Raw genomic sequence first — 26,693 nt, 5'->3', positions numbered from 1 at the left:
ATTATATTTTATAGCCCTGAGCCCATAGTGATTTCCTCTGCCTACACTTTTGGTGCATGCGGGCAGTAAAGGCGATCTGCGACATAAATCTAAAGAGAAGCGGCACCATCAGCATTGGTGGGTGGGATGTCGGTGGACGCTTCACCTGCACGCATCCAGATGCCTCATTGTGATCGCCACAATAACACGAGCCGGCCAACCCTCGGCCGCACGAAGAAAAGAGAAAAGCTTTTAATGAAATGCCCAGAGCGACCTATTGAGTGGTTATCAGCAGAGCGTGCGCTGTGCCATCAGGCCACTGAGATTTAACTGGGAAATGTGCGCTACAGCCCCGCTCTGAATAGTTGGCATGGGAGCAATTCCACGCTTTATTCCTTCTGCCTGTTTGTTTGACTGGCACGGGGGCAGAACGAGACGCCGCTCTGGGGGTCCGCTCTGTAAACACAGACTATTGTATTTCAGTCTCCGTCTTCCTACTTTATCACAGCAAGCATTGTATTAAACAACTTGGCACGGGCCCAATGCCCTTTACAAAGAAAGGCTCCCCCTGCCAACTCCCTCTATTCTTTCTCAGGACTGAACTGGATGTTGCAGCAGGGCACTGTGTTCCCCATTCTGTCAGGATTACCCATTAGTATTAGGGGTTTTCAGAAGAAATTACCGCGCTCTGCTGCCTTTTGTTACACGGCAGGATTGTTGGCATTTTTAAGTGCAATCTCATGGTAAGTGCCCCTTCTCTGCCAAACCATTTCCTTCTGGACGCTCTTCTGGAAAGCTCTCAGCTGCTCACCTCTTCATGTGCACAGATTATACGTCACCCTCTCTCCTGCACAGCCTGACAATGTCTTATTTATCTACAGGGGGATGCAAACCTCATTCTTAAAGGGGCTTTTCTCTATACCTCTTATAGAGTCCGTCCAGTACTGATGTAAAGAATGTAAAGTCCTTGTATAATTAAAAGTTTCTCACAGATTCCTCTGTCTCCCACAAACTCCTCTGTCTCAGATTCTTCTGTCTCCAGCAGACTCCTGACTCTTTTAGACTCTTGTTATCTCTGGCACACTCTCCTGTGTTCCCCAGACTCCTCTGTCTCTTCAAGACTTCTGACTCTCTTATCTCCTACAGACTCTCCTGTTTCCCCCACACATCTGTCTCTGGCAGACTCCTTTGTTTCCCAAAGACTCCTCTGTTTCTAACAGACTCCTCTTTCTCTTTCAGACTCCTCTGTCTCTTTCAGACTCGTCTGTGTCTTTCAGACTCGTCTGTCTCTTTCAGACTCGTCTGTCTCTTTCAGACTCGTCTGTCTCTTTCAGACTCCTCTGTCTCTTTCAGACTCCTCTGTCCCTTCCAGACACCTCTTGTTTTCCACAGGCTCCTCTTATATTGAGACTCCTCTGTCTCTTTCAGACTCATCTGTCTCTTTCAGACTTCTCTGTCTCTTTCAGACTCCTCTTGTCTCTTCCAGACTCCTCTCATCTCTTCCAGACTCCTCTTGTCTCTTCCAGACTCCTCTTTTTTCAAGACTCCTCTGTCTCTTTCAGACTCCTCTGTCTCTTTCAGACTCCTCTGTCCCTTTCAGACACCTCTTGTTTTCCACTGGCTCCTCTTATATCCAGACTCCTCTTATTTCCAGACTCCTCTTGCCTCTTCCAGACTCCTCTTGTCTCTTCCAGACTCCTCTTGTCTCTTCCAGACTCCTCTTGTCTCTTCCAGACTCCTCTGTCTCTTCCAGACTCCTTTGTCTCTTTCAGACTCCTCTGTCTCTTCCAGACTCCTCTGTCTCTTCCAGACTCCTCTGTCTCTTCCAGACTCCTCTGTCCCTTTCAGACACCTCTTGTTTTCCACAGGCTCCTTTTATATCCAGACTCGTCTGTCTCTTCCAGACTCCTCTTATTTCCAGACTCCTCTTGTCTCTTTCAAACTCCTCTGTCTCTTTCAGACTCCTCTGTCTCTTTCAGACTCCTCTGTCCCTTTCAGACTCCTCTGTCCCTTTCAGACATCTCTTGTTTTCCACAGGCTCCTCTTATATCCAGACTCCTCCGTCTCTTTCAGACTCCTCTGTCTCTTTCAGACTCCTCTGTCCCTTTCAGACTCCTCTGTCCCTTTCAGACACCTCTTGTTTTCCACAGGCTCCTCTTATATCCAGACTCCTCTATCTTTTTCAGACTCCTCTTGTCTCTTCCAGACTCATTTTGTCTTCCACAGACTCCTCTTATATCCATACTCCTCTGTCTCTTTTAGACTCCTCTTGTCTCTTCCAGACTCCTCTTGTCTCTTCCAGACTCCTCTTGTCTCTTCCAGACTCCTCTTGTCTCTTCCAGACTCCTGGTCTCCTCCAGACTTCTCTGCTTTTTTCTATACACCTCTGTCTCTTCCAGACTCCCCTGTCTTCCGCTGACTCCTCTTCCCTCCCCAAGACTCCCCTATCTCCTGCAGACTTCTCTGGTCTCCCACAGAATCTCCAAACCCAACCCCCAAGCCCATCTGCCATGAGGTGCTAGTCAGGAGCCCCCCCCCCCCCATACACATTAGATCGGTGTTTGCCAACCAGTGTGCCTCCAGCTGTTGCAAAACAACAACTCCCAGCATGCTGCATTAGATCACTGGGTGAGCGGTTGACAAAACATAGCTCTCCATAGTCTCAAAACGTAATGATTTTGGTTGTATCTTCGGGCCTTTAGTTACAATCAGAAGAGCAGCTCTGGAGCACAAACTTCTGCAAAGTTGAAAAGGATACGTGAACCATCTTGGCATGTAGAGTTAAATCTTCTGAATACGTGTTTCTACCAAATAATAGAGGAATTGTTGTTTTTTTATTCTTTCCTTAGCAAAAAGCGGTTGTTTGGGCTGTAATGGACGGACTGGCGTGGATTCAGGAATCATTAGCCCAGCAATTCGCAGATACAAAACCATCCATTTCTTTTGTTGCTTGCGAGGAGAACACGGATGACATTTACACCTTCAGCTTCTTCTCTTTTTGTTCCTTAGTTTGGCGGAATTGTTCCGAAGAATCCCACAAAGAAATCTACTATTTGAGTCATGTTCAGGAAGTAAAGGGATTAATGTACCATTTCCCCAAGTCTTTTTGTCAGCGATATCTTGTTTAGAGGAGCGCAGGATTTGTAAACATTTTTTTTTTTTTTACCAGAGTTGATCCAGGTCTCCCCGTCCGCAGCTTTAAATGTAAAAAATTAAAAAGAAACTCTTATCCCAAAAAAATGTCAGCTTGATCTGGGCCATCTTTTATAGACCTCCCCTCCCAACCCTTTCTGTATACTGCTGTTGCTATATCTATGGGATCAGGATCTATAGTAGTTATACATCTCCCCTGTAACTCTTATAGATTCCCAAATTAGTATTTCTTAAGTGATATTGGCTAGAAAATGTCCAAAGGTATTCATGTCTTCACCCTTAAAGGGGTACTCTGCCCCTAGACATCTTAAGGATAGGGGATAAGATGTATGATTGCGGTGGTCCCGCAGCTGGGACCCCTCGCGATCTCTGTGCGGCACCTGGGGTTTGTTTAGAACACTGGGTGCAGGCGGCGGGGGGTCATGACCACGCCCCTTGTGATGTCACACCATGCCCTCTCAATGTAAGTCTATGGAAGGGGGCGTGGCATTCGCCACGCCCCCTCCCATAGACTTGCATTGAGGGGCCGTGGCGTGGCACCACAAGGGGCGTGTCCGTGACATCACGACCCCCGCCGTCTGCACCCAGCATTCGGTACAAAATGTTACCTCTTTAAACAGGCAGCTCAATTAACTAAACATATACAGCAGCTGGTGATGGAGAAATATGGAGCAGGCTCAGGAGCTTAGCCTGCTCCATATGCATCAAGATCCACTTCTATAGGACAGCGGACTCTACTTCCAGCTTTTTATCCTAGTAACAACCCCGACAGTCAGTAGCAACCGCAGCATCTAGGTAGGTTAAGGCCCCCAGGTCTGCCATGACAGTGCTCCTATTTTTTGTACTAAAAGATCAGCAAATGTATGTTCAGGACTCCTAAGGGGACTAAAATTATAGGTGGAATATTAAAGGAAAACTTTCAGCCTGTTCACGCACACTAAACTCAATAAACTGGGTTAAAGTGTGGGTGAACAGGAGTTCAACGAGGGGTCACTTACTTAAATATGTCCCCCAGAAGATCCTCTGCTAAATTCAGTAATTCGTGTGCAAGGGGGCAGGGCTTTGCTGGTTACATTTACATATTAATTGTCTGGGGAAGTGGAGTCACAGACAATTAATATGTAAATTGAGACAGTGAAGCCCCGCCCCCTTAGTTGAAAATGGCCGTCCTCTGACACTCTGTATCCCGGGCTGAAATAATAAATAATCATTGTTGGATCCATAGCCGAGTACGGCAAACTTCCTTTGCTTCCTATGTTAAAGATGATCACTATTTAATGCAAAGTTGCGTGAAGGTGATTGCGCGTATAAAACCTTTTTGTGAGTTCTTCTTTTAATTTGGGGCAAATGTTGGGGCACTTGACTGTCGTGCTTACATGAAGACAATTGCAATTACCAGGAGATATACGATATAGTAGGCTCACTTACTTTTCAATGAGTGTAATCCCAGTTTTTAAAGGTTGTTACGTATTTCTAAATTTGCAATTTAAAACCAGATTTTGGCTTCTTTAATTTTGGTGATTGTATTATCCTATAGACTTAGGCGTCAAACAGGACATAAATATCAAAAAGTATACTTTATTAACATGAATCCAAAATGACAAGACATTTAAAATAATTTAAAAGAATACATATATAGTAGTAAACATGAATCCAAAGAGTGCTGAGAGAGAAACGGGGGCTATGCTTGTCTGCCAGGGGAAGGGTTAAATAATTAGTGCACAATAAGTATTGACTCCCGTGGATTAATGAAGGAGGCTACTGCTCATAGGTTGTAGATTAAATATTAGAGTCGGATCCAGCAAATATGCTCGGATCGCAAGTAAGTACAAAAAATCAAAGAGCAGACAAGGAAGCCTCAGGGGATCAATAACACATTATGGGTAGGGCAAAACCTGAACTGGACAGAAATAACGAAATACTTTACCAAGTGGAGCAAGGAGTACAGCGCTACAGCCACCCGCCACCCAACGTTTCACCAATGAAGGCTTCTTCACACCCCGGAAGAAGCCTTCATTGGTGAAACGTTGGGTGGCGGGTGGCTGTAGCGCTGTACTCCTTGCTCCACTTGGTAAAGTATTTCGTTATTTCTGTCCAGTTCAGGTTTTGCCCTACCCATAATGTGTTATTGATCCCCTGAGGCTTCCTTGTCTGCTCTTTGATTTTTTGTACTTACTTGCGATCCGAGCATATTTGCTGGATCCGACTCTAATATTTAATCTACAACCTATGAGCAGTAGCCTCCTTTATTAATCCACGGGAGTCAATACTTTTTGTGCACTAATTATTTAACCCTTCCCCTGGCAGACAAGCATAGCCCCCGTTTCTCTCTCAGCACTCTTTGGATTCATGTTTACTACTATATATGTATTCTTTTTAATTATTTTAAATGTCTTGTCATTTTGGATTCATGTTAATAAAGTATACTTTGTGATATTTATGTCCTGTTTGACGCCTTTTTCTTTATGAATTTAATCTATGTCTTGTGGCTTAGGACCTACTGTGTGGGAATTTTTTCTTTTGGTATCCTATAGACTTGCATTGAGGGGGCGTGACGTGACATCACTAGGGGCGTGGTCGTGACGTCATGACCCCCGCAGCGCGTGCCTAGCGTTTGGAACAAAATGTTCCGAATGCTGGGGCAGTAAAGTACCCCTTTAAAGCGTACTTACCATATTAGATATATATATATATATATATATATATATATGTTACTCACTAGGCCATGCTTTACATGTTTCTTTTATGTGCCTAGATTCTGTATTTTCCTCCCAAATCCTTCTGATCTGCTGCTCACTCATTCTGACATCCACTGCTTAGAAAGGGGTGTGTACGAGGCATGCACTGAGCCCGCCCTCACTCACCATGCCTTCACTTCCTCCCTGAGTCTGCTGTGCTGTGCTCAGTCTTCATCCAGTCACCTCAGGCTGCTCTGTTACCCCCTCCTCTCTGTTTTCATGCTGCAGTCTGATAGGACAGGAGTGACATTTAATGAATGTTTCCTTTACCATTCATCCTGCAGGAAAAAGAAAAGCTGTATGTGGAGCTGAAACACATTCTGGCTCGGCAACCGGGACCTGAAGCAGCCGAACAGCTTCAGATTTATCAACAGACCCTGCGGGAGAAGACCAAGCAACTCAAGGTGAGAGCTGCCTCCCAAAAACCTCCTGTAATTCCCCCCTCTGGTCACATATAAGTGTTATATAGCCTATTGGATTCATAGAAGCTCCATCAATGGGCCATATTCTCTACTGGGGCATAGAGATCAGGAATCCCCTGTATCAGCTGAAGTGACCGAGAACCTCCAATGAAATCATTGTGCTTTACACTGACCTAAAGAAGCATACCTCTATATCATGCACAATCACCGTAACCATTTTATTCCAGCACCTCTGCATCCATGCATTTCGTTACTGTAGCTGGGTCATGTGATCACCAGTCAGACCCACATAAAATCACAGTGTTTAATGTAGGAAGTGATCAGTCTTGGGTCAGCTGACTTCTTGTAACCTACAAGATTATATCATCACCTCTCAGAACCCTTCTGTCAAATCCCTCCTCACCCAGCTCTGTCTGTATATTGCTACTGCTATCTGTTTTGGATTAGGCAATATAGTAGTTATACACATCCCCTCTAGTTTATCTGTATACTGCTACTGCTGCCATCTCTATTACTTGAGGATATATATTAGTTATACATCTCCCTTCCAGCTCTATTTGTATACTGCTGCTGCTATCTCTATGGGGTAAGAATATATGAAAGTTATACACCTCCCCTCCCAACCCTTTCTGTATACTGCTGCTATATCTATGGAATCAGGATATATAGTAGTTATACACCTATCAAAACAGCTCTATCTGTATACTGCTGCTGCTATCTCTATGCGATCAGGATATATAGTACATATACCATTCCCCTCCATTTCTTATTGTATACTGCTGCTATCTATGTGGAATCAGGATATATAGTAGTTATACCCCTTTCCTCCAGCTATTTGTATACTACTGCTATCTCTATGGGATCAGGATATATAGTAATTATACACCTTCCCATAGCTCTATCTGTATACTGCTGCTGCTGTCTCAATGGGATCAGGATATATAGTAGTTATACACTTTAACTCCAGCTCTATCTGTATACTGCTGCTATCTCTATGGGATCAGGATATAGTAGTTATACACTTTTCCTCTAGCTCTATCTATATACTGCTTCTGCTATTTGTATGGGATCAGAATATATAGTAGTTATACACCTTCCCTCCACCTCCTCTAAACCTGCAAAAACATGGTCAAAACCCAGTAAACAAAGCTAGAAAATGCAGCAAAAACACAACGTGCAAACACAGCAACATAAAACACCTTTGTACTTTGTACTCATGGGAATATTTCACTTAAAAATGCACTTTAAATACAAAACTGCATGAAAACTGCACATGGTGCAAACTGATCACAACCTTTTTATGAGTCTCAGCTTCTGGAGCCCAGTCATGTAATAGGATAATCAGCTGATCATCAGGCTCCACCCCCTTTCTCTGCAAAGCCAGAGGATTCCTGGGAATTGTAGGCAGCATTAGGAAAGAATTTCTTTGATTCTATGTGCATTGACTAAGGCTGAAAACCTGTGCCTTCCACATCAGCTAAAACAGGTAAGCACAAGGCATACACAAGACTATCCACATTGTTCTCTATAAATAGCCTATGCTGCACTATAAAAGCAACAAAAAAAAATAAAAAACATTTTCCCAGGGCGCTTGTTTAATTTTGAAAAGCATGAGCGATGAATTAACCGCCGGACTAGGGGAGACCAACTAGTCAGTGAGTTTTGCGCTGTGCGTGCTGGGTAGTATCAAATTACCGTAGTTTAAAAATACCTTTAGTATAGTTAGTATTTTGTTTAGTTGCCTTTGGTCCATCTGCCACCACCAGTAGGCGCTATCTTCTTTATATACACTGTATGTGTCCTCTGTGTCTCCTTCCAGGCTCTGTCATCAGAACTGAATATGTACGAGTCCCAGAGCCAAGAATACAAGTACGAGGTAGAGAGGCTGGCGAATGAGCTGCAAACCCTGAAGAAAAAATACCTCGCCCAAAAGCGGAAGGAGCAGCAGGCCAGGTACGCCTAGCAGAAAACATAAAAGCCGCCCTTAAAAGGGGTACTCCGGTGGAAAACTTTTTTATTTTTATTTTAAATGAACTGGTACCAGAAAGTTAAACAGATTTGTAAATTACTTCTATTAAAAAATCTTTACCCTTCTAGTACTTATTAGCAGCTGTATGCTACAGAGAAAATTCTATTCTTTTTGAATTTCTTTTTTGTCTTGTCCACAGTGTTCTCTGCTGACACCTCTGTCCGTGTCAGGAACTGTCCATAGCAGCATAGGTTTGCTATGGGGATTTTCTCCTACTCTGGACAGTTCCTGATACGGGCATCAGGTGTCAGCAGAGAGCACTGTGGTCAAGACAAAAAAGGAAATAAAAAATAATAGAATTTCCTCAATAGCATACAGCTGCTAATAAGTACTGGAAAGGTAAAGATTTTTTAATAGAAGTAATTTACAAATCTGTTTAACTTTCTGGTACCAGTTAATTTAAAAAAAAAATGTTTTCCACCAGAGTACCCCTTTAAGCTATGAACAGACACGACTTTTATTTGGTTCATTTGTTAAAGGATAAGATGTATGACCACAGGGGACCCGCCCCTTTAAAGGGGTATTCCGGCTTGATACATTTTATCCTTTGGATAGGGGATAAAATGTATGATCGCAGGGGTCCCGCCGCTGGGGACCCCCACGATCTCGGTGCAGCCCCCGGCATTCTGTGCCGGCGCTGCCTCCAAGACGGGGATGTGACATCATGACCACGTCCCTAATTACGTCACACCACGCCCCCTCCATTCATGTCTATGGGAGGGGGCGTGACGGCCTCCCATAGACATGAATGGAGGGGGCGTGGCGCAACATCACGTCCCCGTCTCGGAGACAGCTCCCGGCACAGAATGCCGGGGGCTGCACCGAGATCGTGGGGGTCCCCAGCGGCGGGACCCCTGCGATCATACATTTTATCCCCTATCCAAAGGATAAAATGTATCAAGCCGGAATACCCCTTTAAAGGGGTATTCCGGGCAAAAAAAATTTTTTATATATCAACTAGCTCCGGAAAGTTAAACAGATTTGTAAATTACTTTTTTTTTAAATCTTAATCCTTCCAATAGTTATTAGCTTCTGAAGTTGAGTTGTTGTTTTCTATCTAACTGCTCAATGATGACTCACGTCCCGGGAGCTGTGCAGTTCCTATGGGGATATTCTCCCATCATGCACAGCTCCCGGGACGTGACATCATCATAGAGCAGTTAGACAGAAAACTTCAGACGCTAATAACTATTGGAAGGATTAAGATTTTTTAATAGAAGTAATTTACAAATCTGTTTAACTTTCTGGAGCCAGTTGATTTATATAAAAAAGTTTTTGCCTGGAATACCCCTTTAAGTTTTTTTTGCTTTAAAAATCTTCCCATTCTTTTTCATTTCTAGTTTATTTTCTAGTTATTTTCTATTTTTTTTACCGGAGTACCCCTTTAAGTACCTAAGTTGTATCTAAGTAAAATTTGCTTACCTCCACATGTATAGAAACTTATGGTTGTTGCCAGACTATGGAATGTTTCTGGATTGCTTTTTTTTTTTCCATCACAATTTCCTGTTTATTCCACATATTGATTTCTCCATCATTAACTCCCTTCTAAAAAGGTCCAACCGTAGGCAGCAGGTGCTGCCTGGTCAGTAAGTGGTTAAATGGAAGTGCTGCCGGTACAGAACCTTCTTATAATTGAGGGACGTAATGACCTAAGCACTCGGCACCGGCGCCCGAGAGAACCGGCATAAAGCGTCTGCTTGTTATTATATAATTTTTTTTGTATTTTAGTATTTTTTATTTTATTTTATTGTCTTTTTTTTTTTTTTTTTTTTTTTAAGCCTGAGATTTTGACTTGAAAAGAATGGAGCAGCCGGAAAGTGCTGACATCCTGGCACAATATGAGGATGTTTTTTTTTTATTCTTCCTGCAATAGAACATCACTCAAAAACATTAGCGCTGTTCCTGCACAATGGCAGCAGATGTTCTCCAACATCCTATGAGGTTTTTCTTGTATATGGCTCTTAAGGTTCTTCTCAATACTAATAGCAGTTTACTTACATCCGTGCTGAGAATACGTGCAGGAGAAGACATGTTTGCCAGCCAGGCTGGAAACTTCTGCAGATTAATTCTGTTATGGACTGAACTAGGATGCTCTAAGACAGTGTTTCCCAACCAGGGTGCCTCCAGCTGTTGCAAAACTACAACTCCCAGCATACCCGGACAGCCTTCGGCTGTCCGTGTATGCTGGGAGTTGTAGTTTTGCAACAGCTGGAGGCACCCTGGTTGGGAAACACTGCTCTAAGATGTTAGGTTCTGAACCCTCACGTGTCAGGGAGACTGTATCATTAGCTGAAGTATTAAAAATAAGACGTCGTCGAATTTACATGTACAGGATAGATGACTGATAGGTGAAAGAGCAGAGCTCATAATAGCCATACTGCCTTACAAGATCGAGAAAGGGTAGATCAGCAGATTGGTGTTTTGAATAGACAAGTGTTAAAGAGTTACTGTCGTTAGAAACAACTTTTTTTCCATTTAATACTTCCTTAAAAACTAAGCATTTTCCTAATATACTTCATTAAAAATTTTGATTGCTAAAGATGGTAAAAAGGGTTTAAAAAATATGGCCACTAGGGGCCACTCTTTCTTTTTCATTTTGCAAACAAACCCAGAAAATCCAGCCTTTTTGGACCTTTAAAAAAAAAAAGGACCAAAATATGTGAGGGGAGGGGGAGGGAGGTCCGGTTATCTCCATGCTGTTCCTCAGAGCACAGCCAAGGTCCAAACAGCTGAAGTCTTTGAGAAGCATCCTCATGCACATTTACACGCAACACAAGGTGCTAAACTATTATTTATAGGCAAAAGGGTTTCTCTTTGGTCATTTTATGAACTTATTTCTTGTGTATGTGCAGCATATAGGTTCCACATGGCTGCTTTAATGTTATAAAAAGCATGCACTTTGGTTATAAAGCTGTGAAAATAAAAAAAAAAGCTGTTTTTTCTTCTGTCCTTGCACCATATAGTTTCACATGGCTGCATTACAGTTATATAGGGCATGCATAGCTGCATTAAAGTTATATAGAGCATGCATAGCTGCATTACAGTTATATAGAGCATGCATAGCTGCATTACAGTTATATAGAGCATGCATAGCTGCATTAGAGATATATAGAGCATGCATTTGATTTGAAAGCTTTGCAAATGTTAAAATGTTTGTGCAGATCTCATGACAGGGGAGTGGAGAGGAGAGGAGCTCCAGGGGAAACACCCCCAGCCTGTGAAGGGAATTTAGAAGACTGAGAAAGACTGAGCAAAAGAATAGATAGATCAAAAGGGATTTTTACATATTAACACATGCATATTATTATGCATACAGATCTTAGAGCACATTACTACACTAATTTAAGCATTTAAAAAAAAAATTCTTACTAATGACAGTAACGCTTTAACATAGCTACAACTTAGGATCTCTAATCTCTATCAAATCCATGATATCTCTTGTCATTTCCATTTTATCTGTATCCAAGCTAGAACGGCTGTTTTTAAATAGCATGGAATTAATATGAAGTTTTATGGAGTTCTGACTACCTACCTGATCTATAGTGGGTGGAGAAGTATAGTCAGAATGATAGACTAGGATGAGAGCCAGAGAAAATCATCAGCAGAACATGACCGGAACGGACACTATAGGATCTGGAGAACATAGAAGCCTCCATCCAGGGCAGAGCTAGAGGACATAATGGTTAAACGTATGCAGCCCCTTCCCTCCAGAATCTTGTTGTTTCAGTTTCCTTTTTTCGTCTCATTTGCTCCTTCTGCTGCTTTACGTTCCATGTCTTTCTTCCTTTTCTCATTTCTTCAATCTTGAAATGAAAGTTCTCCCTTGCTTGGTCCCATCCATCTTTTATCTTCCTACCTTACTTTGTTCCTTCTTCCTTTCTGCTTCTCCCTTCCACTGTCTCTACTCCCTTACCTTGTACCTTTTTTCTTCTTTTCATCTGTCTTCCTTCCTTTTCCTTTCCTTGCTCCTTCTTCCCTGCATTGTCTCCCTTGCCTTGCTTCTCCTCTCTTCCCTTGCCCTTCTCCCTTTTCTTGCCCCTGCTATCTTTCCTTGCCCATTCTTTCTTCCAAATCCCTACACCATTGCCATATAACATTTTTCCTAAACCTATCCACTTTTCCCTTTCATTGTTTCCACTTTTTCGCCTTTTCCTTCCTCCTTTTCCTAGTCTCTTTTCCCTTCTTTTGAACCCTTTTCCTTGCCTAGTCTCCCTTTTCCCATGTCCCTTTTTCTCCCTTTTCCCTTCTCCTTCCCTTCCCTCCCTTTTCCCTTCCCTTCCCTCCTCTCTTTCCTCTTCCCTTGCCTCTTCTCTTGCCTTGTCCACCCTGCTTTGCCCTTCTTCCTTGCTTAACTCCTCCTTCCTTTTTCCTCGCCTATTCCCTTCCCCTTGCCTTGTCCACGTTTCTCCCTTTTTCCCTTCTTCTTCCCTTCCCTCCTCTTTTCCTAGTCCTTCTCCTCTTCCCTTGCCTCCTCTCTTGCCTCATCCACCCTGCTTGCCCTTCTTCCTTGCTTCACTCCTTCTTTTGACCTTTTTTCCTTCTTTGAACCTTCCCTCTTCTCATTGTTACTATGGGGATAATGGAGTGTGGAACTCTAAGTCATATCTTCAGTGGAGAAGTAGCCAGCATTTAAAGGGTACCTTTCATCAAAAAAACTTTTGATATATTATAGATTAATGTATGCAGAATAACTTTCCAATAGCATGTTATTAAAAAATATGCTTCTTTCTATTTAATTTTCCACTTTCTCCCTACCAGTCCTTTTTTATAGATTTCAGACTCATGCAGGAGTCCTAAATCTCAAACTGCAGCTGGAACACAGACAAACTCAGCACTGCTTACTGCCAGGGAGCAGTGCTGTGCTTGTCTGTGTCCCGGCTGCAGTCTGAGATTTAGGACTCCTGCATGAGTCTGAAATCTGTAAAAAAAAAAAAAAAAAAAAGGACTGGTAGGGAGACCCCTAGTGGTCATTTTTTCTAAGTGGAAAATTAATTAGAAAGAAGCATATTTTTTAATAACATACTATTGGAAAGTTATTCTGCATACATTAATCTATAATATATCAAAAGATTTTTTGATGAAAGGTACCCTTTAAGAAAATGGAGCTTGGGATCAAGGCCAGAATATGAAGCAGATAGGCAGAATATATCCGGGACTACAAAAAGGATGAACAAAGATCTTAGAAGATGCTAGCCTAAGACTGATAACAGGCGGCTTCTGGACTTTATAGTACAGGGAATAGGAGTTATGTTGGAAAAGCTCAGCATGGTGATCTGAAAAGGTTAAACAAGAGAAGGCAAGAAAATTTCATAGTGGATCAAGCAATTTAAGAATGGGGACTTGGCCAAAGCTGCCAGTACATTGCCAGTGTCTGTAGACTGAATATGTGTTTATAAGAACAAAGAGGACGAGACCATTTCTCTCCATGAGAACAAAGAATCTAACAGGTTAAAATTAGGGATGAACCGAAAGGGAAATTTTGGGCCGGAAATTTAGACTGGTCTTGAGCGAAAAACGAAAATGCATTGCCCTGCCCACTTTTTTTAAATATAGTTTTTGTTAAATTTTATTACTTTTTTTTGGATGTTATGTGACCAAAATCAGCAATTTTTGCATTTACTCCGTTCACATGGTAAGATCAGAAACAAAATAATTTTATAGTTGGGACAATTACGCACGTGGCGATATCAAATATGTTTTTTTAAATTATTTTTTCATATTTTTTATATGGGAAATGGGAAGAGGAGGGTGATTTAAACTTTTATGGAAGGTGTTAAAGGGGTATTCCATGAAAAAAATTTTTTTTATATATCAACTGGCTCCAGAAAGTTAAACAGACTTGTAAATAAATTCTATTTAAAAATCTTAATCCTTTCAGTACTTATCAGCTGCTGAAGTTGAGTTGTTCTTTTCTGTCTGACAACAGTGCTCTCTGCTGACATCTCTGCTTGTCTCCTTGTCTCCGGAACTGCACAGAGTAGAAGAGGTTTGCTATGGGGATTTGCTTCTACTCTGGACAGTTCCCGAGACACGTGTCATCAGAGAGCACTTAGGCAACTTAGACAAGAACAACTCAACTTCAGCAGCTCATAAGTACTGAAAGGATTAAGATTTTTTAATAGAAGTAATTTACAAATCTGTTTAACTTTCTGGAGCCAGTTGATATATAAAAAAAAGTTTTTTCCTTGATAACCCCTTCAATGGATGCTTTTTTTAAACTTTTATTTAACTTTTTTTTTTTCAAATTTTTTTTTTACATTTTATTAGTCCCCTTAGGGGACTTTTTGGAGGAATCATTAGATTCCTAATACAGATCAATGGAGTTCCATAGAACTCTATTGATCTGTGTGCTCTGCGATCATTTGGTTGAGCCTGCTTAGCCAGACTCAATCAAATGAAGAGTCAGGGACCCCAGGTATGGAGAGATAAGCCCCCCAGCTACCTCCACAGTGGATCAGCCACTGGACCACCAGGGAGTGTTTAAAGCACCCTTTATACGCTGCTCTCAGCTTTGACAGTGGCGATCTAAAGGGTTAATAGCCGGCCGCGTGTCAGCTATTAGCTGTGACCCCCTGCTACAAGAATCAGCAGGAGGCCGTCTGGTATGACGCGAGTTCGAGTCAGGAGCCCGCGCCATACACTGTGGCAACCAGTTAAATGATGGAAATGAGAGCAATCTCGCATCATGTCCTCACTCGATCCATGACGTACATGTATGTTATGGGTCGGGAAAGGCGGAAAATTCACTCAGCCGAAAAATGCCGAAAGGTGTATTTTCGGCCGATAATTTTCGTTGGCCAAAATTTTGCTGCATCCCTAGTTAAAATCCAATGCGGTCAGTCTTCCCCTCAGCTCATCCAGTCATCTACAATGGTGTCATCTACAATGGGGTCATCTGTCATCTACAGTGGGGTCATCTGTCATCTACAGTGGGGACATCTGTCATCTACAGTGGGGACATCTGTCATCTACAGTGGGGACATCTGTCCTCTACAGTGGGGTCATCTGTCCTCTACAGTGGGGTCATCTGTCCTCTACAGTGGGGTCATCTGTCCTCTACAGTGGGGACATCTGTCCTCTACAGTGGGGACATCTGTCATCTACAGTGGGGTCATCTGTCATCTACAGTGGGGACATCTGTCATCTACAGTGGGGTCATCTGTCATCTACAGTGGGGTCATCTGTCATCTACAGTGGGGTCATCTGTCATCTACAGTGGGGTCATCTGTCATCTACAGTGGGGTCATCTACAATGGAGTCATCTGTCATCTACAGTGGGGTCATCTACAATGGGGTCATCTGTCATCTACAGTGGGGTCATCTACAATGGGGTCATCTGTCATCTACATTGGGTTCATCTGTCCTCTACAATGGGGTCATCTGTCATCTACAGTGGGGTCATCTACAATGGGGTCATCTGTCATCTACAGTGGGGTCATCTACAATGGAGTCATCTGTCATCTACAGTGGGGTCATCTACAATGGGGTCATCTGTCATCTACAATGGTGTCATCTACAATGGGGTCATCTGTCCTCTACAATGGGGTCATCTGTCCTCTACAATGGGGTCATCTGTCATCTACAATGGGGGTCATCTGTCATCTACAATGGGGGTCATCTGTCATCTACAATGGTGTCATCTACAATGGGGTCATCTGTCCTCTACAATGGGGTCATCTGTCCTCTACAATGGGGTCATCTGTCATCTACAATGGGGTCATCTGTCATATACAATGGGGTCATCTACAATGGGGTCATCTGTCCTCTACAAAGGGGTCATCTGTCCTCTATAATGGGGTCATCTGTCCTCTACAATGGGGTCATCTGTCCTCTACAATGGGGTCATCTGTCATGTACAATGGGGTCATCTGTCATGTACAATTGGGTCATCTGTCATGTACAATTGGGTCATCTGTCATGTACAAGGGGTCATCTGTCATGTACAATGGGGTCATCTGTCATTTACAATGGGGTCATCTGTCATCTACAATGGGGTCATCTACAATGGGGTCATCTGTCCTCTACAATGGGGTCATCTGTCCTCTACAATGGGGTCATCTGTCCTCTACAATGGGGTCATCTGTCATGTACAATGGGGTCATCTGTCATGTACAATGGGGTCATCTGTCATGTACAATGGGGTCATCTGTCATTTACAATGGGGTCATCTGTCATCTACAATGGGGTCATCTACAATGGGGTCATCTGTCCTCTACAATGGGGTCATCTGTCCTCTACAATGGGGTCATCTGTCATGTACAATGGGGTCATCTGTCATGTATAATGGGGTCATCTGTCCTCTACAATGGGGTCATCTGTCCTCTACAATGGGGTCATCTGTCCTCTACAATGGGGTCATCTGTAAACAACTGTAAAGGCTCCTTTTGACTTGAATAGTGGAGACAAAGCGACTGAGGTTTGTACACGTATATACAAAAGAGACGCGTCAGAAAAAACAGAGCATTGGAAATAAGTCATCAAGTATATAAGGAAAATTCTCCAAAGCATCTGTGCTGCTGGTTCCTTAGAAAAATGTATCAGTAGGTGCAATTACAATGAACGAATAAAGAGCCATTGAATTCAAGTTTTTTGCTCAGCGGCAGCAGTAAAGCATCTGCTTACAGGAAAACCATGGGATTATTAGCCGAGATTAATGAACCCCCGCCAAGGCAAAGTGTTAGTTATGTGATCACAGCTGGGGGAGCTGCTTCTATGTATTCACCAGAAACACAGCAAATAAAGATGTTAGATATATCTGTAAAACAATACAATGCTGAGTCCATGTGCCATGAAACAGTGGATGTCTGTGCAGGGACTGGAAGGCTATAACCAAGGCTCTAAAAAGTCTAGCCCAGGGTTTCCCAACCGGGATGCCTCCAGCTGTTGCAAAACTACAACTCCCAGCATGCCCGGACAGCCAAAGGCTGTCCAGGCATGCTGGGAGTTGTAGTTTTGCGACAGCTGGAGGCATCCCGGTTGGGAAACAGTGGTCTAGCCACTGAAATGTAAGACTAAACCACTGATCTCGTCAGTCTTGAGCTGCCACCAAGGACAGGTACACCTAAAACTTGGCCACCAAGTGATTGGACATCAACAACTAAGGCTTGTCATCATTGGACAGCAAAAAACGGGACCCCAAACTACTGAACACTCAGGGCTCAAGCGTGCAAAGAGCCGGACATCAAGGATTAGGATTCTAAAAACTTGGGCACCATTGCATAAAAGAAAATGAGAAATAGAATGAATGGCATCAAGGGCACTAGACCCCTGAAGTCAGGAACCCCACAAATGGACAGAACAGATGGGGACAACCAATCACTGGGCACCACAACCTGAACCTTAAAGGGGTACTCCACTGGAAAACATTTTCTTTTAAATCAACTGGTGCCAGAAAGTTAAACAGATTTGTAAATTACTTCTATTTAAAAAACGTAATCCTTCCAGTATTTATCAGCTGCTGTATACTACGTAGGAAGTTCTTTTCTTTTTGAATTTCCTTTCTGTCTGACCACAGTGCTCTCAGCTGACATCTCTGTCCATGTCAGGAACTGTCCAGTGCAGGAAAGGTTTGCTATGGGGATTTGCTCCTACTCTGGACAGTTCCTAAAATGGACAGAGATGTCAGCAGAGAGCACTGTGGCCAGACAGAAAGGAAATTCAAAAAGAAAACAACTTCCCCTGTAGTATACAGCAGCTGATAAGTACTGGGAGGATAAAGATTTTTAAATAGAAGTAAAGATGTTTAACTTTCTGGTAACTGTTTATTTAAAAGAAAATGTTTTCTAGTGGAGTAACCCTTTAAAGGGGTACTCCGCCCCTAGCATCTTATCCCCTATCCAAAGGATAGGGGATAAGATGTCAGATCGCCAGGGTCCAGCTGCTGGGGACCCCCTGGATCTCCGCTGTGGCACCCAGCTATCATTACTGCACAGAGCACACGAAGGGACGAATTCAGCTTCCAATAACCTTTACCCCCGGGATCTCCGCTGCAGCACCACGCTATTATTACTGCACAGAGCATACTGGCTATGTGCGTAATGACCGGCGATACAGGGGCCGGAGCATCGTGACGTCACGGCTCTGCCCCCTCGTGACATCACGGTCCGCCCCCTCAATACAAGTGTATGGGAGGGGGCGTGGCAGCCATAACGCCCCCTCCATAGACTTGCATTAAGGGGGCGGGCCATGATGTCACGAGGGGGTGGGGCCGTGACGTCACGTTGCTCCGGCCCCTGTATCGCCGGTCATTACACACAGAGCCAGTATGCTCTGTGCAGTAATAATAGCGTGGTGCTGCAGCGGAGATCCCGGGGGTAAAGGTTATTGGAAGCTGAATTCGTCCCTCCTGGAGGAAGCGGAGATAAGACAGTCCTTTGAGGATTTTCTTGAGGTACCTTTACTGGGCCTTTGTAGTAGTAAGTCAGAGTGGTGGGAGATATTCAAGAAGCGGGTTGCGGGGTTCTTCCGCCAGCTCTCGAGCCTCAGGTCCCTGAACAGGTATCGCTTGTATCAGGGTCTGAGGAGGAAACTCAAGCTTCTTGTCTCGACTGGAGGTAGCCGTGAGGATATCTCCAGAGTGAAGTCCTTGCTGATGAGGTGTCAGTACGATAGACACACATCTTTGGTTTTTGAGAGGGATTACGGGAGGTACCGCTCGCCCGACCCTTACAGGAACTGTAAGATGTCAGTGAGTAGTAAAGTAGTCTCAGGACTGGTTGATAGTACGGGATCCCTGAATCGGTCCAGATCAGGGATCCTGAAGGTCGTCAGATCCTTCTACTTGCACCTCTTGGGGAGGAAGGATCTAGATCGAGACAGGATGTTGGCTTTCCTGGCTGAAACCATTCCTGAGCCAGGGGTAGACCCCTCTCTTGATGTTTTGGCAGAAGATATCAGGGAAGAGGAAGTGAGACTGGTGATCGATGGGCTTGCCCCCAACAAGTCGCCAGGTCCGGATGGCTTAACATCCGAGTGGTATAAGACCTTTAAGGAGTCTTTAGCTCCCCTCTTGACCAAGGTATTCAATGAGTGTCTTTCCTTGGGCACTCTGCCAAAGACCATGAGGAGGTCAGCCCTGATTCTTCTCTCAAAAGGTAAAGATCCTAGCTGGATTGAGAATTGGAGGCCCATAGCTCTTCTCAATATGGACAGGAAGCTTCTGGCCAAGATACTGTTTAATCGGTTGGTGAAGTTTGCACCCCGGCTCCTTTCGGGGGCGCAGCACGGCTCTGTTCCAGGCCGAAGCACCTTATGTGCTGTCCTCAGTGTCAGGGAGGCAGTGGAGCAGAATAGTGCGGGTCTCTGGAAGGGGTACTTACTGTCCTTGGATCAGGCCAAAGCATTTGATCGGGTGAACTTTGAGTATCTCTGGTCCGTCCTCCCGAGATATGGCTTACCGTGTACTTTTGTAAATTGGCTTAAGTTCTTATATGCAGGGGCAGAGAGTTTCCCGCTGGTGAATGGGTGGTCTGGCCCCTCTTTTGAGGTGGGGTCCGGAGTCCGTCAGGGTTGTCCTTTGAGCCCGTTTTTATACGTGTTCGCGATTGATCCCTTCGTCCAGAGGGTAGATTGTGGGCCGTTGGCGGGAGTCTGGCGGAGCTGGATGTCACCCAGAGAGTGGTGGCGTACGCTGATGATGTCACTATGTTCGTCTCTTCGAGGGAGGAGGTCGATGTGGTGATTTCAGAGGTGGACCACTACTCGGAGGCATCTGGGTCCAAGATCAACCAGGATAAGTGTGAAAGTCTCTGGCTGGGAGGGGGGGATCCCACGTTTGATCTCCCGGAAACCCTCCCAGGGCCCCAAGACTCAGCAAAAATTCTGGGCATCACATTCGGCCAGGATGATTATCCCACCAAAAACTGGGACAGTAAGCTCCAGGATGCCACTCAGAGGGTGAACCAGTGGAAGGGTTGGTCTATGACCCTCAGGGAAAGGGTACACCTGATCAAATCTTACCTGCTCCCCTTGTTTATCTATCTGGGCAGCGTATGTATCTTGCCAGAGGCTTACTACACTAGGGTTTACAGACTGTTTTTCCAACTGTTATGGGGGAACAGGTTGAACCTAGTCAAGAGGGAGGTTACGTATCGCATGAGGAGGTTAGTGGGTTTATCTATGGTAAACTCCGTGGTGTTCTTAACCAACACTTTCTTGAAAGCTAACATCTCGAACCTCTGGAAGGAGAGGGCTCCTCCGTGGGTACTCTCCTGCAGGGAGTGGTTTCGGCCTTTCTTCCAGGAATGGGAGAGAGGAGGGCAAGTGAAAGACCTCTGTACGCCCCATGGATATCTTCCGGCTTACGCTACCCCGACTCTGAAGGCGATACGTCGGTGCGGTCTGGGAGTGTGGGAGATCAGGACCCAGTCAAGGCAGTTCCTTGACAAACGGGTTCTGTTGACTGACTTCCAGAAGCCTCTGGCGCTCAGGAACTGCCCAGGTCGGGATCTGAGGGTGGGTTTGTATCTTTTAAACATGAAAAGGATCCCCCAGAAGTTTTGGGACTTGGCCTGGTGCTGCTTTCAGGGGAAGCTAGGTGTAAGGGACAACCTGAAGTACAGGAACTCTGATGACCGGGGGTGTCCCCGAGAAGAGTGTGTGGACACGCTGGAAAGCATGGACCACTTCCTGCTTCATTGTCCCTTTAACGTAGGGGTCTACAACCGGGTGGGCGCTTCCATTGGCTGGAGTCAACTTGCTGGCATTACCTATCCGGAGTGGGCTTATGGGGCATTCAGGACCCTCGGTGGCCGAGATCGGGGCACTTTATTTTTAGTCAGCTTAGTGGTTAAGTATCACACGTGGAACGCACGGTGTTTAGTGTCCACCCAGCAGAAAGTCCTCTCTGAGGTGGAGGTCTGTAGGAACATCACCGGTGACCTCGGGAAGATCAGGTCTTTGGAGTATGGCAGTCTTGGTACTAGCAGGGCTTCTCTCCTATGGAGAGGGTTTTCTTTTCACGTGCCCTAGGTACTAGACCATTTTGGTAGAGTACCTTTATTTTAGTTAGGGACAGGCATACAGGGATAGGGATAGGGTGACAGTAGGATCAGTTTTAATGAAGGGATAGAATTAGGGAGAATAGTAGGGGGAGTTAGGGAAAGAGTTTAAATTTCTTCAGTGTATCAGATCTGCCATCCTTCTCCCTGGTGGTGGGCTGTTGCATGTGCACCATAGCTTTTTGTTTTGTTTTCAGCTGATATGGTATGAAGGGTTTACAGGCACCGAATTCGGGCCTAAATTGGGTTGTGGACTTGTATATAAGGTTGTATTTAGTTGGTTGGTTGGAGTGCTAGGTGGGGAGGGGGTATTTGTGGGTGGTGGGGTTTTGTTTCTTAGGGGACCTGACATGGGTCAGTTAAGGATTGGGCTTAAGAACTGTACGAACGGTTATGGACTGTCCCATGTACAGGAGGGGTGGTGTGGGAGAGGGCACAATTTTAGTGTAGGATTTATTTTAGGGTTTTTGTATGTAGTTTTGTGAGGCACATTTATTATATTTGTATGTAAACTGTGTTATGTATATTGTTTTATATTATTTATTTGTTAGTATATTGTGTTATGTATTTTGTTTTATATCATGTAGCATTAGCCATAAGAAAAGGGCAGTCGGACCAGCTGTTATTATGTAGTATCATTATTATATTATATTATAGTATGTCGGTGTGTATTTGTATGTACCAATTTATTTTTTTTTTCTCTTCCCCCAAGTATGGATGATTTTGAGTTATAGCCAGGTGTTGCTGAATTTTATGTTGGTTTATTTATTTCATTTAATTAGCCAAGTTGAGCTGTATAGGTATAGTTTGGTATATTTTTGAATTCAATAAAAAAAGAGTGTCAGCAGAAAGCACTATGGTCAGACAGAAAGGAAATTCAAAAATTAAAGAACTTCCTCTGTAGTATACAGCAGCTGATAAGTACTGGAAGGATTAAGAATCTTAAATAGAAGTAATTTACAAATCTTTTCTTTTCTTCTTTCTTTTTTTTACATGTAATTTACAAATCTGTTTAACTTTCTGGCACCAGAAATCTTTGGGCACCACAAACTGGACCTTATGGGCTAGAGTACCAAATCACTAGATACTAGAGGTTAGATGCCACACAACTGAATGAGAGTGCTATTCTCTCAGAGAATGAGGCATTAAATGACCAGACATGATGGACTAGGTCTCCATGCCAATGGACATCAGAAACTGGGACGCAGAATAAAGTTGGCATTAAATGATTAGAAGCACTGGTGAAATCAGGCTTTGGTAGCAGGGGTGGCCCACTGACTCCAAAAGAGTACTGATCGTGTACTGTATGTGCACCACCCTTCTGACTTTCTCCAAGAGCATGGGATGCAACCTCATGAGCTGTCCCTTATGTAGAAAGTATCTACACTGCAAAACATTAAAGGGGTATCTGCCTTATGCCCTATTAAAGGGGTACTCCACCTCTAGACATCTTATCCCCTAACCAAAGGATAGGGATAAGATGTCTGATCGCAGAAGTCCTGCAGCTGGGACCCTCGTGATCTCTGCGCAGCTCCCAGCGTCCATTTAGAACGTTGGAGTGGGGGTCATGATGTCATGGACACGCCCCTCGCAATGTCATGGACACGCCCCCTCAATACAAGTCTATGGGAGGGGGCGTTACACCCCTCCTATAGTCTTGCATTGAGGGGGCATGGCGTGAAGTCAAGATGGGCGTGGCCTTGACGTCATGACCCCCGCCGCTTGCTTCAATCATTCGGAACTAAATGTTCTGAATGCTGGGGCAGCAGAGTACCCCTTTTTAAGGCTATGTTCACACGACAGGATTTCCAATAGAATCCACCGAAAAATTAAGCTCGGAAATTCCGTTGCAGCATTTCCGAGCGGTCCCAGCACCGCCATTTTCTGCCAGCGCCATCTGTCTGCAAGTGTGAACATACCCTTAGGGTATTTTGAGATAATATAGGGGGAAACCACCCTGTTGTAACAGAGATGGGCATCTTGTAGTGTAATACTACTTCATATTTGTACAAGGAACCAGCAGAATGGAAATACAGTGAAACCTCTAAGTAGACTGCACAGAATTGCATTGAAAAATGGTCTTTCGGGGCTGGTCTCAAAGGGAATGCCCACCATGCATTTTAACATCCATCAACTTAAATCTGATTTGGATAAGGGGGTGGTCTTCTGGAAAGGTTTCACTGTACATTTAAAGAGTACCAGCCATATACCACAAAAAAAAAAAAAAAAGTTATGTTACTCAATACCTAATCATGACATATAATGTTGCTAGCACCTGTATTTCTCTCACAAATACATGCTATCTGTTGCTCACTTGCTTTTACATCCTGTGCTCTGAAGGGGGCGTGTCTTCACTTTGCATGACTCCTCTTCCTCACTGAGTCTGCTGTGCTGTGCTGGGTCTCCTCATCCAATCACTGCAGGTTGCTCTGTAACCCCCTTCTCTCTGGTTTCATGCTGTCTGATAGGACAGGAGTGAGCACAGAGGAGTGCCAGTCCCGCCCTTACTCCCTGGACTTTGTCCCAGTCTGTTTTGCAGCTGGGACAAAGATGAAGCTGCGGCCGGACAAGTTTATGTTTTGGATGGTACGGGGACCCCTAGTGGTCTTCTTTTTTGTAATCCATGATTTCTATAAAAAGAAGATAACATTTTCTTATGACGTCTATGAGAAAGTTTCATGTTTTGTCAAGATCTACAACATATAAAAAGTTTTCAAATTTGACAGCGCCCATTTAATATTATTCGTATAATGTCAGCTATTAATGTTTTTTTTTTTTTTTTGCTCTGTGCTGCAGAGAGAAGGAAAGAAGCATGGCGGACACGAACACGGCTTTTATGCACCAGCAACGATCCGATGTGCCCCGTTTCACAGGAGGCGGATTCCCTCTAAGCCACACCCCAAAGATTACGGTCTGATGTCCTTAAATTATATCCAGATCCTCAGTTTGTAGATTGTTGCTCGGTGTTGAAGGCCGGTTACCATCCCTACAGATGTTACAGGGTTGTCTGGTTTATAATATAGTCTGTTAAGTAAATTGTGGTTTGATTTGGGATGGTGGGTGAAATGTTAAAGGGGAAAAGTACAGTATGTTTTTTTTTCCTTTGTATTTTGATTAATAAAAAATAAAAGCTCAATGCAAAAAAAAAAACATATGCAAGTTATTAAAAACACATTTTTGGAACACCCTAAATAACTTGTTACATAAAAAATTGGAAAGTCACCAGTATTTAAGCGTATCTGTCACCAAATTATCTCTGCCTCCGGGTGCCTGTGAGAGGGGGGATGCAGCTGCAGTATCTCTTCCTCAGGGTGTCTGTGAGAGGGGGGATGCAGCTGCAATATCTCTCCCTCATGGTGTCTGTAAGAGGGGGGATGAAGCTGCCATCTCTACCTCAGGGTGTCTGTGAGAAGGGGGATGCAGCTGCCGTATCTCTCCCTCAGGGTGTCTGTGAGAGGGGGGATGCAGCTACAGTATCTCTCCCTCAGCATGTTTGTGAGAGAGGGGATGCAGCTGCAGTATCTCTTCCTCAGGGTGTCTGTGATAGGGGGGATGCAGCTACAGTATCTCTCCCTCAGGGTGTCTGTGAGAGAGGGGATGCAGCTGCAGTATCTCTCCCTCAGGGTGTCTGTGAGAGGGAGGATGCAGCTGCAGTATCTCTCCCTCAGGGTGTCTGTGAGGGGGGGGGGATGCAGCTGCAGTATCTGTCCCTCAGGATGTCTGTGAGAGGGGGGGATGCAGCTACAGTTCTCTCCCTCAGGGTATCTGTGAGAGGGGATGCAGCTACAGTATCTCTTCCTCAGGGTGTCTGCAGGGAAAAGACCACACAAGCTGCATTTAGAGTCAACAGCTGACACACAGCATTTCTGGCTCCACTACATCTAATACACATCTAAAGTTGTCAGAAGATGAAGTGGAGTTTTTTTGCGCTTTATGGTTAAAATAAAATTAAATTGACTGTATGATTTGAATCCTGTATTACCCCATTAAGTATATACTGTCTTACATGTACCTTAAGGCTCAGGAGCGATTTCTTGTGTTAGCGGCTGGATACGGATTGTAATATCACCTGCAGACATCCGCAACGTGCGCTGCTCGGCTGAGATCTAAATGAGTGCGACCATTGTGAGGCTGGAGCGGCGCTAGATAGACACAAAGCGCTGGTAGCAATTGTGGAGACATGAGGGGGATTTATCAAATGATTTAGACTAGTTTTTCCCATCTAAAATTGTCGCACAGAAAGTCGCAGTCTAAATGTGTGTGACTTTTTCGAAACTTTTCGTTGGAGGATTTTAGATGGAAAAATACATTGGTGCTGAATTTATCAATTGTGACTTTCCGACGAAAAAATTAGCATCAGGCAAAAATACGCGGAAATGTCAGACCATGCTGGAGCAGATTTAAATACAGTCTAAACCGTAGATCCCGAAGTCTGTGCACAGAATTTATCAAGAGCCGTGCGACTTTTGATAAATTTGGCGCACGATAGACCGGCCTTACACTGGGCTATATTGATGTGGGACATAGACGGCTTTGATAAATCCCCCCCTTAGTGTCAGCGTCAGATGACATGAACAGGGGGAGATTGTCAAAGAATTTTGCACCCCAAAAAATCAATTTTGCGCCAAAATTTTGGCACGTAAAATATCGACCATATTTTCAAAGAGCTTTGTGCTGCGGTTTACACTGTTCACGTCATTTTTGTAAAAGTGGGCGTGTCCACGTATATTGTCTGCTTTACATGATATTTTCAATTGTTTTTGGGGTTTTTTCTTAGTTTTTTGGGGAAAATGTGTTATTTTAAGTAATTATAAAAAAAATATATATTATTGAAAAATGTTATTAAAATGTATGTATTTTATTTATTTTTTCTTGGTCACTGCACCTGCACTCACATTTAAGCTCAGAAATGTTTTATTTCTACAGTCATCACTTGTCTGGACCCTAGTTACCGTGGAATATTTTGTGAGATTTGTCCGCCACAATTTTCTTGGATGTAAAATTTTACGCAAAAATCTGCAATTTTGGCACCAAAATTGAAAATTTTACCGCCCAAAAAAATCCTATATGGCTGCAAAAAAAAAAAATTTGGCTGCGGAAAAAAACCAAAGTGGCGCGAAAATGAATTTTCACATATTTTTATATTTTCAAAGCAGCACAAGAGACCTTTGAAAATGTGAGGAGAAAAAAAAAGGTGTGATCAATATCGCTGGAACAGAAATTACAGCAGTTTTTGAGAATCTTCCCCAGTGTCACCATTTCCTGAGATAAACGCTGCGCTGCTCTACAATTTGACTGAAATGGTGGATGAGCAGCGGGTGATTCCATCTGGAGGCACCCGGGGACAAGTCATCAGAGCTCGGGAGTCTCTGAG

General features: G+C 43.9%; 1 protein-coding gene across 1 annotated transcript in view; it reads left to right on the top strand.

Annotated features, from left to right (window-relative positions):
• CFAP58 (cilia and flagella associated protein 58) overlaps nt 1-24,762 on the top strand; it is a 96,537-nt gene extending 71,775 nt beyond the window's left edge. Inside the window, exons 16-18 of the mRNA XM_056531420.1 lie at nt 6,155-6,274; nt 8,112-8,245; nt 24,116-24,762. Of these exons, the coding sequence (XP_056387395.1) occupies nt 6,155-6,274; nt 8,112-8,245; nt 24,116-24,236 (375 nt within the window). The 3' untranslated portion in view covers nt 24,237-24,762. The remainder of the gene's footprint in view (nt 1-6,154; nt 6,275-8,111; nt 8,246-24,115) is intronic.
• Nucleotides 24,763-26,693: the final 1,931 nt, after the last annotated feature.

The sequence above is a fragment of the Hyla sarda genome, chromosome 7 (assembly GCF_029499605.1).
Source record: "Hyla sarda isolate aHylSar1 chromosome 7, aHylSar1.hap1, whole genome shotgun sequence".
In the NCBI taxonomy this organism is placed as follows: Eukaryota; Metazoa; Chordata; class Amphibia; order Anura; family Hylidae; genus Hyla; species Hyla sarda.
The sequence above is the reverse complement of the archived record's forward strand: the minus strand, read 5'-3'. Positions and strand labels throughout refer to the sequence as shown.